Raw genomic sequence first — 14,582 nt, forward strand, 5'->3', positions numbered from 1 at the left:
TCTTTGAGATCCTCTGCAAGTGGTACTGAAGTAAACCAATTGTCACAAGTGATATTACGTCCAGAATTGGCAATGGGTTGACATGAACGTTTGACAACACTTGCGGGACTATTATCTACATAAGCTGAGTTCGGAAACACGTTTTCAGAGTGTGCGGGTAGTGTTGGGTTAGTGTTAGAACAGGTTTCGAACAACCGAACAGTTCTGTGAGCGTTCGGATTGGTAAATGTCAAACACAAACCTAACCTAAAAAATATGTTGATTTTCTGAACTTGAACTGTGCTTATTTATTTTTTCCCTTGATTTTTACCTATAGTAAGTTGAAAATTAATCATCAGCGCAATTTAGGGATTTGGTCCCCAATAATTTTATTCGGATTCGATATGCTTCTCGACAATAATGACGAATTAGATATAAATAATAGTGAAAATGATGAGAAAATTTTTTGTTGATCAAATACAACGTATGAACTCCATGCAATTCAAACGCCACTTTAAAGTGGATATTGAAACTTTCGAGGATATTATGGAAAAAATGTATGCTGTATATGATTTTTGTCGATTTGGTCATTCTGAAATAAGTTTGGAAGAGAGTACTTTAGTCTGTATATGGTATTTAGCAAATCTAGAAAGTTTACGGTAAGTATAATAATTCTGAAACATAATTGTAATTTATTTAAATGTCGTCTTATTTTCTTATATCAATACCACATTATTTTACAGAGGATTAGCAGCTCGATTTGGAATTTCGAAGTCAACAGCATGGGCAGCTGTATATAGAATTTGTAGGGCATTTACAGTAATGAATGATAGATAGATATAATATTATTATATGGCTTTCAACTAACCGCTGCAGAACTATTAGTGATTCATTTTTTAGGAAACATGAAATCCCAGGTAAGTTGAAAATGTTTTTATTTTAATTCTATTTTGGAATCAATTTGATAAATCTTACAAAGGTACATATTTATTTCTTAGGAATAATTGGTGTGGTAGATGGATCTCATATCAAAATTACTCGACCCAAAAATTTCCCAACCTCGTATGTTAATCGCAAAAGATATCATTCTTTAGGACTGCAAGGAATTTGTGATCACAAAAAGTTATTTATCGATATACAGGGTGTCTCATAATTAGCTGCCAACCCTGAACAGGCAGATTCTATGATCAAAACTAAGTAAAAAAGTTCATATGAACATGGGTCCGGACGGAAATGCTCCTAAGGGCACAGGGACCTATTGAAGAGGGAGGAATGGAAATCACTTTTTTGCAATATCTCTCAATCGCGTTGTGATAAATGAATGAAATTTGGTATACACAGCTAAATTTTGATGAGCAATTTGATGGACTAATCCATTTATTTCCACAAGGTCCATTGGGGTGGGTACGGGGGGGCCCTTGGTACTTTGCGTGTGTAACTTTTTCATCTTTGACTTTTTAACAAATTGGACAGCAAATTCCGTTTTCCCGAACTGTTTTACGTTAAAAAGGTACTCTTGTTTCAAATCGTTATCTTTAACGGTTTCTGAGAAAATCGCTCTTGAATTAATCCCACTTTGGTCAATTTCATAGTAATTTAAACAAAAAATAATAATAATAATTTAATACGTAATCAGTAATACACATTATTGATGTAGAACAATTATGATATGATGATTTGTTTATGGCTTTTGCGATGGTAATGCTGCGCGGCAGAACGCGAGTACGGCAGAAGGTTTCCAAACAGAAGGCTGACATCAAGGAGGACATTCCTCACTGTATTCCGCAATTTAGCTGCAACCGTCACTTTTCGAAGGGATCATAAGATGGAAACTTAATTTTGATAACAGACAACAAGCTATTTTAAAAACTGTTCAAAAAACCCTCCACCTTCTCTGATACAAAGTCTTGCCCTACGTGTANCTCCACACCGCGCCGTAGCCTGTGCTCTCTGCCAATAGTGTGAATGCCTTGCCTCCTTTGCCCTGTTGCAGCCAGTCGTGTCGATTCCCTCTCACGTCTTTCGTTTCACCACGTTCGTCCCAATGTGGTCTCAATGAAATGAAACGTAGATATGTCTTGTGTAAGCTGTTGCACAATATTTTATTTTCTGATGAAATTGCCCTTGCCTTGAATTTTACTGTCCCAACGAATGTTTGTCACCTAATTGAGTTATGTTGCACACACTTGTGATTGTGTCCTGCCTTTGTCTGACTATTTTGAATGTGCAGCACAATAATTAAATCGCACTAACTTCCCAAAGTTCTCTATTTTCTCTTTTACTTGTTGCTTTTCCCATCCGGCTCGAAGGACCATATGTTTATTTATTTTCTTATTGATTAAGTACACCATAAAGAGCAATAACTTTATTACATAGAACAAGTAATGTTATGTTTTTTTTATCAGACATGTATACACTCTAACATTGCGTCTCTCTTACAGTCTGTACAACTACTAACTCCGCGACCGCGCAGTCACCCCAGCCTCCTCGAGCTCACCCCTCCCCACAGCACGGGCGCACCGCCACTATTCAAATGCCAAACAATTTAACCAACAAGCTCGATTTGGAATTTCGAAGTCAACAGCATGGGCAGCAGTATATAGAATTTGTAGGGCATTTACAGTAATGAATGATAGATATAATATTATTATATGGCCTTCAACTAACCGCTGCAGAACTATTAGTGATTCATTTTTTAGGAAACATTAAATCCCAGGTAAGTTGAAAATGTTTTTATTTTAATTCTATTTTGGAATTAATTTGATAAATCTTACAAAGGTACATATTTATTTCTTAGGAATAATTGGTGTGGTAGATGGATCTCATATCAAAAAATTACTCGACTCAAAAATTTCCCAAACTCGTATGTTAATCGCAAAAGATATCATTCTTTAGGACTGCAAGGAATTTGTGATCACAAAAAGTTATTTATCGATATATATGCTGGAGAAGCTGGTTCTTTGAATGATTATAGTGTGTTCTTAAAGTCAGGAGTAAATGAAAGGCCACCAGGAGATTTTCCAAATAAAAGTCATTTGATAGGCGATCTTGCATATAAATTGAGTACAAGAATGTTGGTAGGCTTTAAAAATAATGGATATCTAACACCGGATCAACAGAATTTCAATCAAAAGTTGTCCAAAACTCGGGTTATTATTGAAAATTCCTTTGCCCACCTCAAGGGCAGGTTTAGAAGGTTAAAATTTATTGAAACCATAATTCCACAGCATATTTGTCTTATTATATTTACGAGTTGCATTTTACATAATTTATGCATTTTGAAAGGTGATGATGCTGATAATATTTTCAATTTGGAAGAAGAAATTAGAAGAGAACGTTTGGTTAATCCACAGAATAACTTAGATGTAGATCAACATTTATAAGATCGTCAGGCTTATGTAAAGCGAAATTATATTATGAATGCTCTTGTAATTTAGACTGCTTTTAAAAAAATTTGTAAACACTTTTTTCCAATTATATGAATTTAGCTGTAATTTTATTTGCATTAATAATAAGGATAATTTACAAAATAAAAGTATCATAAAACAGAACGTATTTCTTTATTATAAATGTTCTTAACAAAAATAAATGTGGGTATTTTTTTATCTTCAGTCTTGGAAACTNATACCAAATTTCATTCATTTATCACAACGCGATTGAGAGATATTGCAAAAAAATTATTACCATTCCTCCCTCTTCAGTGGGTCCCTGTGCCCTTAGGAAGCATTTCCGGACCCATGTTCATATGAACTTTTTTACTTAGTTTTGATCATAGAATCGGCCTGTTCAGGGTTGGCAGCTAATTATGAGACACCCTGTATATGCTGGAGAAGCTGGTTCTTTGCATGATTATAGTGTGTTCTTAAAGTCAGGGGTAAATGAAAGGCCACCAGGAGATTTCCCAAATGAAAGTCATTTGATAGGCGATCTTGCATATAAATTGAGTACAAGAATGCTGGTAGGCTTTAAAAATAATGGATATCTAACACCGGATCAACCGAATTTCAATCAAAAGTTGTCCAAGGCTCGGGTTATTATTGAAAATTCCTTTGCCCACCTCAAGGGCAGGTTTAGAAGGTTATAATGTTATGTAAAGTGAAATAATTGTAATTTAGACTGCTTTTAAAAAATTTTGTAAACACTTTTTTCCAATTATATGAATTTAGCTGTAATTTTATTAGCATTAATAATAAGGATAATTTACAAAATAAAAGTATCATAAAACAGAACGTATTTCTTTATTATAAATGTTCTTAACAAAAATAAATGTGGGTATTTTTTTATCTTCAGTCTTGGAAACTTAGGTACTTGAAAAAAGTAAAGATTTAAAAATGTAGCAAACTGAGATCATCTCTAATGTTGAATTTAAAAGAGGACAAGGAATTTATTTTGAGTTAAAATATTACTAACAAAAATAAATATTTATTTATTACCAAATGTAGTATAATTAAATGTGAATCTTAATCATTATGGTCTTGAGTTCTTAGTAGTACTGAATTAGGTGAGATAAAAATGCTGCAAATACATATTGCAGTTTTATTAAAATAAACTTACATTTTGTCTACTAACTTCTCAAATAAATTCAAGCATCTGTCCTGTCTGTCCAATTTTTCCCGATGTCTGTCGTTGACATTCAAAGCATTTTGCCTTTTAAAAAATGTTTTTTTGGTGGCCCTTCCATAGCCTCGGATTCTTCAACATTTTCTGATTCAGTTTCAGATGTAGTCAACTCAGCAGAAGTACCTGGTTGCTGAGATACTGCTCCCAATGAACTGCTTACTATTGCCGGGGGTGTTATTTCAGGCCTTTTAACTAAAATATCATCCATAGCATTAAAGTATTGCCAATATCTTTTCCGACTACCACTTCTGTCCATTTTAATCTTCAAACTGCGATAAGTTCTTGTGAGGCTTTTCCATTTATTTTCAACAGTAATAACTCATAGCAAACCTCCAGTTTTCACATTCATATCGTTGGTAATTTTATGCCAAATATTTTTTCGAACGAACGATTGTTCGTATTCCTTATACAAATCTATTAGTAGAAGCGTGTTAGCGTTGCTCCAAATTTTAGAGCATTCAGGAGTTTTTTCCTCAGTTGTACAGGTTGTACCCATTATAGTTGTATCTCCAACTTGGAATCATCTGATTCCATAGATTGTTCATCTATAAGATGAATTTGATATTGGGGCACCCAAATCTGAGAATCTGTATCTAATACAATTAAATAAATATAAGTATAGAAAACAACAATCTAAAGTTTCTTACCGGAGTCACGAACCAATATATCTCCGTTTTCGTTTACGTATGTTAATCCGTGATCGTTAGTTTCTATTGTGAATGGCATTTTTTAAAATACCAGGAACAGATTAATTTAAGTCTAGTCGACACAATGCAGAGAAACGGAAAATAGCAATTTCGAATTTAAAACTGACGCGACAATAAAGGAATAAATGAGGTTAGTTTTTAAAGTGATTCTAAGTGCACCGGCTTCGAAGGTGGTGCTTATGGAGTTAATACCACATGTGCACCTAATTTGCACTTAGAACATATCGAACGCTATGAATTTTTACACTTTATTTACCCCGACTACATACCGAATGTAAAATTGTAAAAGTGCACTCGGAGCGAACACCAAACGCTATTCCGAACTCAGCTATAGTAACGACTTTCTAGTGGCTGCTTACCCGCATAAATCTCCATCTTTAGGGTATAGTAAACACGACTGTCAGCTAACGAAAATATTTTTATGCCATATTTGGCAGGTTTAGACGGAATATACTGCCTAAAGCTACAACGTCCTCTAAACCCTTCCAATTTCATCAACTATGCAGTTATCACCTGGCGAGTAGCAAGCCTGGCACCTGTCAACGAACTTATCAAATATGTTTCTAATAGGGCGAGTTTGTCTAGTTTCTTCCGCTTTTCTCTTGAAGTAATGTCATCGAATCGTAGAGCCCGTAAAAGCAAATAGAAACGATTCTTTGACATAACCATCCTAAAGAATTCTGGAGCCGTTGCATCAGTGTTCCACAGATCCCTCAAATTAGTGTGTTTCAATTTTAGAGCTCCTGCCATATACAACAAGCCAAATAAAGCTCTAACTTCTTCACTATCTGTATCTACTACATCACATTGGCGAGAATAATTTGCTGGGATTCCTCTTCTTGCTCCAACTCCCCAAAAATGTTTAAGAGATTTTCTTGTTCTTTTGGATCATACCACATTATTGATTATTGATAAGACGCACTCAATTATAGAAGAAGAGAGAACTCAGGGTTGTTCGATGAAACTTGTTTCAAACGACTATGCTTGAAAGCTTGAAACATAATACTGACTGACTAAATTTGGTTATGAGCACAAAACCCTCCAAACTATTTTCTTCCGCTAAAAAACTACAGTCAGTAAGTAAAAAACTCTAATATAACAAAAAAGACTTACCACAGCTCTTATAAAATATGTGACAAAGTTGGTCGTGGGTAGGAAAACGCTCACTCTTTCTACATGCGCATCCTACAACGTCTATAACTCGACTAACGGAAAACTAATCGATATTTCGTTTTAACTAGCATGCACCCGATTCATGGAAGGAGGATTAGATGGCGAGGTACAGGCGTACATGCGCAAATGAAAAAATGGGAACAAAAAAATATCATGAAGGTGAGCATTTCGCTCACCCCGCGGGTAACGCAGGGTTAAAAAATAAAGATAAATAGAGTTTTGTATAATGTATAGTGTTTACGCACTGCAACCCGCAGCATGTAATTTTTACCGATGATTAATAATTTATATTTTTCCAATATTTATACCAATATAAACAAAAATGTATAAGTATTTGGTCTTTTTGGAAAGCTGATGGTATGTAGAACACAGTACCAAATCCAAAAAAAAAAATTTGAAAATTACGGAAAATTTCATAGTTTGGGAATTTTCCCATCTCTACTTTTCTGTATTAAAATTGAAATCACTGCTTTTTTCAATCTACAAACATGATGCACAGTATATAAAAAAATATAGGTACACTAACTGACATGACACCACCTCAATCTCAGCAACTACAGATGAAGACGGCATGACTTGTTCAATTGTATCCATATCAGCTCGTGAATTTTTGTTTTTTTTATTTCATGTTCATCTATCTTTTGTTGCTCTGTTTTATTTCTCTTGCAATATACATATTCATATTTACGTAAAACATGACAGTATTATACTGTTTTCCGCATAGATTACAGATACAAGAATTATTTGTCCTTTTTATAAAAAAACTCGCAAACCTCGCTTTTCTGTTTGTATGGAAGGGCTTGATTCTTTCACGCGACACAAGGCTATGTAAAGAAAAAATAATAGAGTTCTGAAACAATTAGATGAGTAAATATAAATAGTGCTTACGCATTGACTGTGCTATAGACAAGTCTGAAAGTCGTACTCGTACCGCACACCTAACCTAAAATATGCAATTTGCCCGCCCAATTTCCACTGCAGCCCGCCCAGCTCGCCATAGAACACGTTCCCATCAAGGAAGCCTAATTAGCATAGTCCGATCCACAGACCACTAAATAGAATGTCCGGCCGACGATGGCTTAAGTCTGATCTACTATCAAGTTTAGGGTTAGAGCACAATGTACTTTAATCGTATACTGTACTGTGAGCTAGAGCTTAAATTTTCATTCGGTCTCGGTAAAATAACCGGTACGCGGTTTTCGACATAAATAATCGGTTATCAGGTTAAACCGAACTCGGGAAATAACCGGTTAACCGCCATTATTCCATGGCTAGAAATTGGCCTCAATGATTTGGGATCGAGGGGGATTATCCCTCTTTATCCTGCCTCATCTCGTGTAGGCCTGGACAGCCTTCGTAGGTGGGCCCCATCCGTCGTCTACCCCGACCGCAAATGCGGCCGGTATAGGCGCTTTGTGGGACCTCCTTTTGTCCTGGCTGGGCCCCGCCGGCTAGGGCCCTTTCTTCTGGCGCTCTTCTTGCTACGCCGGCTCGTCTGTGTAAACCCCGGGGGTTGTGTCATATTTATGTGTGGTATGGTTGGGTAGGGCAGTGCGGCTATGCAGCCTGGGATGCGCTTTGCTAAGGTAGTCCTGGTCACCCAGGGTCAAAAAGTTGGTGTCTAGGTCTTTTGTGTTTGTCGGTCACGTCGGGTACGTAGTCAACGGCTTGCCTGAGGAGGGGATTGTCATGTCTAGCGGCTACGTCAAACCGTTTCTCCGCGTTTTGTCTTATTGTCTGTGTAGCGTTTGTGTATTGTAAGTCTCGTAATATGTCATGTTTCTTACGTACCAGGGCGCGTCGGTGGCCGTGCGGAGGGCTATGTTTTCCACAGCCTGTAATGACTTTAAGTGGCTTTTTGCCGCGTGACCCCATGCCGTGGAGGCGTAGGTTAGCTGCGGTTGAAGTACCACCTTGATGAGCGTTCGCTTATTCCTTAAACTAGCCGGTTAACCGACACACAATAATGGGTTATTCATTTAACCGGTTATTTTTGCCCATCCCTAGTTGCGAGTATAATTCAATGACGGTCGGGGCATATAGCCCGCGGAGTAGTTGCTTCTCACAACACTGGCAATTAAAAAAAAATCCGTATGTCTTTCTGGGCGATGGTGCATACACACTTACCGAATATGTCATGAAACCGTATCCTAGAAATCACGATTGGGTGGGGGTCTCCAAAGCGATTCTTTAATTTAAGATTGTTTAGAGCACGAGTTGTAGTAGAAAACACGTTTGGAATAGTAGCTACGAAATTTCGCGTATTTAAAAAACCAGTTCAGTTATGTCCAGAAAAAGTCTCTTGTAACAATGATTTATATGTATATTACTAAACAATTATTTAATACGTAGTAACACTTCATCATCTATGTATATATACACCGCCAAGAACCGTCGATACTAACGACAACGATACACTTGTACCCGATTCATGAAGAAATGATATGGTAACGACTTGTGCTCTTCGTGATATGCCACACATACCACTACACTTTAAGCGCCAAAGCAATTAGAGAGGAATTTACCAATTATTTTTCTACTTTAGGTTAGACCTAGTAGCGCTTCTAACACAATGTGCATATAAAAAATGTGTATACTTACAGTATTTTGAATTTTCTTGTAAGTTTAGCCTTCCCCCAGGAAGGAATTAATCACTTCGTAAGCAAACCAGACTGGCATATAAACACTGGAACCTGCTCGAAAGTTCTGTGAATCCTTCACTTTTTTCGTCTATGTTCTGTAGCTCGACAATAGCGAATCTTTATTTTTTTTTTAATCTGCTACAGGGATTGCCATAACTTCACTTATTCGCATCTACGCATCATGGTTTTTCTGTTTATTTTTATGAACTTCGTGTTTTGCATCCCATAGGACGGGTTCAGCTTGATAACATTCTAACAGTGTTAATTCTAGCTCATTGTTCCAAGAGACGCTCATATTCGTATCGGAATGTACCTACCTTTAAAAATGCATTTTATTATACATATTACATTAAACTTTATAAGCCAAGTATATACCGGTATTTTTCAACTTATCAAAACGATATACTACAAAATTCAATATAGCCGGTATTTGGTGTAGATTAGAGATGGGTAACTCAGTACTGCGTTGCCAAATAGCGCTGATACCAAAGTTATTATTGCGTTAACGCAATTGAGTTACACCGATACCGCGACACCGCACGGCGCACTCACACCTTTGAGTCAAACACGTAGTCATGCGCCGTGCCCAACAGACAAAGCCGAACGAAACACGTCATCACGTCAAAAGATTCAACTCCTCTATTGGCTATTTACAAAACCAGGAATTTGACAAGAAAAGAACACAGTATAATATGTATATCGGATCTACCAAAATAATGTTAAAACGTTATATTAGGAGTAATACCTTTGAAAATAATATTATAGGACGAAAAATAGCGTGACGTATGAAATAACATGACTATTATTATGATAAAATGGAATATATACTTCGGGGTTGGGGGGACTGTCATCATATGTTTGTCACTGTCTCTGCGTGTTGTGTAAAATATAGTATAGTTTCAATTTAAGAACTCGATGGTTCGGTGTAAATATAATGAAGCGAGTACGAGAGGTGTAGACGACGCCTGCATTATTTAAAATTTTTAATTGCAGTTATGTGAAAAATTATGCATTTTAATTTTTAACTTTCATTGAAAAACAGAAACAAAATAATAATTCTTTTATACTTATAATTAACTAGAACCTTCTTTGGTTCAAAATAAAATTTAAAACATAAAAACATCAAAAAAAAATAGGTAATTCTCAAAATACTAACTATAAAAAAGATAACAAATATAAATTATGTAAAAATATAGTGTTCTTGTTATTTAAATCAGTTTTTGTTATTTAAATTATAATTTAGGAATAGTATTTGAGATATTTTTTCAGTTATATTTTTTCAAGATCGTCCAGCGTCACAGCACTGAGCAGTGAGCTGAGCTGATGAAGCTGTAGCGAGTCACGCGTCGGNACACAGATGCGCGTTAAACGTCTAAACTGCTGCAACATTTATTAAAAATGATCGTGTTTGCCGAGGTTCCAGTTTTGCAGTAATGCGCGACGTGATTACTTCAGCATGAACGACGACTCTAAAATTGCAGCTGCTGCTTTTATTATTTTGTGTGATACATTAACAAAAAAGCAAAAGAGAAGAGTGAAGAGACGTTACTGGATGACACGTATATTTCATAGTAGAAATATATACAGTGGCAGTGATTTGCTGTGTGACCTAGCAATTGAAAATACTGGACAATTTAAAAATTTCTGTCGTTTGTCTTCTAGTGATTTTGAGATGATACTAAATCTTATTGGTCCTAAAATTCAGAAAGAAAATACCAATTTTAGGTTGGCTATCCCTATCAAGGAAAGACTAGCTCTGGTGCTTCGGTTTTTAGCCACTGGAGACTCGTACACTAGCTTGATGTATACTTTTAAAATATCTAAGCAAAGTATCTCTACAATAATTATTGAAGTTTGTAAGGCATTGACAGAAGTATTAAAAGACTACATTAAGGTAAGAAAACATTTTATTTTTAATCCTAAATCACTGATACTGAATACGCTTAAGTGTTAACATCGAAAGTATGTAGATAATCTTGCAAAGGAGTTTGTGTCTCTGAAGTCTCTGTCTGATTGTATTGATAAGATTGAGCAGAATAACTAGGTGATGGAATATGAACATATGATGAAGATGATGATTCCTGAGCATATAGTGATGGTGATGATGCATCTATATTCGGTATTCTTGATTGAAAGTGTGTCTCAACAGATGTCTTCCGGTAATTATTATATTTCCCCGTCTCAGCGTCAAAAATAATATTGTTCATTAGATGCATCGCAATAGAGCGAAATCTGTTATCAAATTTTTGTAGTTTGGTGGCAATATGTTGACCAAAAGTAAAACATTCATCCTTTGGAGTATTCGACACATTTTTAAGAATGTTATATGCAGCAACTACTCTCGGATCTTCCTGCTGCACACTTTTTTATGTTTGTTTCCTTGGAGATGTAAATAGTTTGCGTTTGCGAGTTGGCGTCTCTTTGGTCTTTTGTTTCAGCGTTAATTCTTCTTCCAAATCCGCAGTTACATCGTTTGTGGATTCTGCTTCTTTTGAAACGTCCACCTCTGATTCACCATCGCTTACGGCTTCAATTTCATTTCCAATATTTGAACCCTAGAATAAAAACAATGATATTGTATAAATCAAATTTTCTGTTTGAATAAGTGGCATTTATTCATTGATTTGTTACAGACTCCGTCTACTGCAGAGAAATGGTTAGAAATTTCGAGTGAGTTTGACCAGCAGTGGAATTTTCCACACTGCCTAGGTGCAATAGATGGAAAACATGTAGTTTTGCAGGCTCCTGTAGGTAGCGGCAGTGAATACTTCAATTACAAATCATTTTTTAGTATTGTATTGTTCGCATTAGTAGATGCAAATTATAATTTTGTATTTGCGGATATTGGATGTCAGGGACGTATTTCCGATGGAGGAGTCTTCAAAAACAGTTTATTATGGAAAAAAATAGAAGATAACAGTTTGGCATTTCCTGAAGCAGCAATTCTTCCAGGGCAGCAAAAGATTATACCATATGTTATTCTCGGTGATGATGCATTTGCACTACACGAACATCTCATGAAACCATATGCAGGTTTACATAAAAAAGGTTCTTTGGAAAGAATTTTCAATTATAGACTATCAAGAGCACGAAGAGTGGTTGAAAATGCCTTTGGAATTGCATCTGCTGTTTTCCGAGTGTTAAGAAAACCAATGTTACTAGAACCAAATAAAGCAGCACTTGTTGTATTAACTACCCTTTACTTACATAATTTCCTAAGACAAAGTAATATTTCACGTAACATATACACTCCTAGAGGAACACTGGTCTATGAAGAGAATGGGGAATTAATTCAAGGAAGTTGGCGACAAGAACAACCCCCAAGTGAATCATTTCTTTCTGTGAGGAAGGTTCCAAGGAAATCGAGTAACGGTGCTCAAGAAATTAGAAGTGAAATAGCTGCATACTTTATGAATAATGGAAGTGTAGTTTGGCAAAATGATTATGCATAAAAAATGTGCTTATTGCTTTAATAAAAATTATACAGTTTGAACGTAAAGGTTGTAACTAATTCAATAAAATGTTTATTGATCAAGTAAAAAATGAGTGCCGACACGACGATTTTCATTTTAATTGACGCATTTTATAACATTCAAAAATCTGCCTTCCCTTTCATCCCCTCAATGTAATAGCCACCCCCTCAATTTTTTAAAATAACAAGAGGGGTCGTATGGGATATCATTGAAAAGGTAATTGTTCGAGAAAGTCTCGAACACATTAATTTTATTCTGAAATAAATATTGTTCGCATCACCCTGTACATTTTAAGTTATAGTTAAGATCCGACAATAAAGCAATCTGTTTTTTCCCGCAATCCACTAAACAATTAATTGGATCTACATCCAAGCAACACGAATAGAAGATATTGAAAGGGCGGATTACAGGATAAATCCCTTAATAAATTCAGGTAGTCAGTCATTACCTATGAATTGCAAATGTTGAAATTTCTAATAATAGAAATATGATTGCTGCTTACCTTAATTCTTATTTAAGCGCCCTCAAGCGGGAGAAACAACTGTTACGTATTGTAGAGTGTGACACTTCATTTGAAAGCTAATAATTTTATTAGCAATTCAATACACTACATAAAATTATCTTAAGTCCTCCATTTCAGTGTATTTTACATGATGAAAACATAGGTTTACAATTTTATTTCGAACTTATCATTTACTGGATGGATTGTAGTGAAGCTTTGGCAGCTTATAGTAAAATATTTAAAAATTAAAATAAAACAATTTCATGTGTCCTGCTAATTATTATACTATATAAAATATAAAAAAGGGATAGTGCAGATGCAGTTAAAAAAAACACATCATTCTACATATTTTTTAAATATTTTTGCCAAAAATATACTTAAATACTTACAGTTTCAGTGTTGACAGTTTCTTTCACTTTATTCTTATTCATCAGAAATGCAAAACTTGCAAATGCAAACCATTTGCTGACATAAACATCCTCCTGTCCTAAAATTTATTGACTATTTTAATTAGTTATAAGAATTATTATATTTATAATAAAAATACCTTGTCCAGTTTTTGTTGTATTTTTAATTTTTGTTCGTTCTCTTCGAAACGAAGACAACAAAGAAGTCATTTTTGTTTTGACCGATTCCGTGTCGCTTTTCATTTCTGTGGCAATTTGAAGCCAAGCATCATGTTTTTTATTTCTAAGATGGTAATTTTTATTACCACAATCCCATAATTCAGGCTTTCCTTCATATTCATTTATTAAGTGTAAAATTTTCTCGTGGTCCCAGTCACTCATGTTCTATATTGCACGCGGGCACTACAAACTTTAAATAATCATGTCCAAACTGCGCTTCGTTCGACGTGCAAATGTCTTTGATGTACCGACATCAAGCGGAACAATTGCTCGTGCTCGAAGGCGTGCGACTTCGCGCGTTCGTGCGCAGTAAAGCGTCCTAACTAGTCTTGTTCATTTAATTTTGCAACGTTTTGCGCGGTATTGCGCTGCGGTCTGGAAGCACCTTAAGAATACTATTTGAGATACTTTTACAGTTATATTTTTTCAAGATTGTCCAGCGTCACAGCACTGAGCAGTGAGCTGAGCTGATGAAGCTGTAGCGAGTCACGCGTCGGGTGGTTTAGTGGTGATACGATGACACCGCTTCGCTTTGCGCTAGGTGCGTCATCCACCAGTAAGACCCCTTTTATGCACGCGTGTTCTCCTCTCAACGCGGAGTTGACAAAAACGCCGCGTTTCAAGATACCCTGAACAGAGTTACTACGTTTATGCATTTTACGCTCGTTTATTTGCTCTCGCGTTTTCAATTTTGTCGCGATGGCTTTACAGAACGCTTGGCGACACGCGTTCCGAAAAAGCACGACGGTATATTGGCGTTTTTATGCAAAGCGCTCTTTGTCGCAAGTCCAGTGGCTCTGTCTGTCAAGAATAGTTTTAGCACATTTTGTTTTAATTTTAGTTTAGCTGTTGATGTTGGG

General features: G+C 35.8%; 1 protein-coding gene across 1 annotated transcript; it reads left to right on the forward strand.

The window, feature by feature from the left end:
• Positions 1-10,577: 10,577 nt before the first annotated feature.
• Positions 10,578-12,800, forward strand: LOC111692370 (protein ANTAGONIST OF LIKE HETEROCHROMATIN PROTEIN 1-like). Its single transcript, XM_023456343.1, has 2 exons — positions 10,578-11,015; positions 11,755-12,800. The coding sequence occupies exons 1-2, from the start codon at positions 10,578-10,580 to the stop codon at positions 12,571-12,573; spliced, it is 1,257 nt and encodes a 418-aa protein (XP_023312111.1). The 3' UTR covers positions 12,574-12,800.
• The last annotated feature ends 1,782 nt before the right edge of the window (positions 12,801-14,582 follow it).

The sequence above is a fragment of the Anoplophora glabripennis genome, unplaced genomic scaffold, assembly GCF_000390285.2.
Source record: "Anoplophora glabripennis isolate ALB-LARVAE unplaced genomic scaffold, Agla_2.0 scaffold1121, whole genome shotgun sequence".
NCBI lineage: Eukaryota > Metazoa > Arthropoda > Insecta > Coleoptera > Cerambycidae > Anoplophora > Anoplophora glabripennis.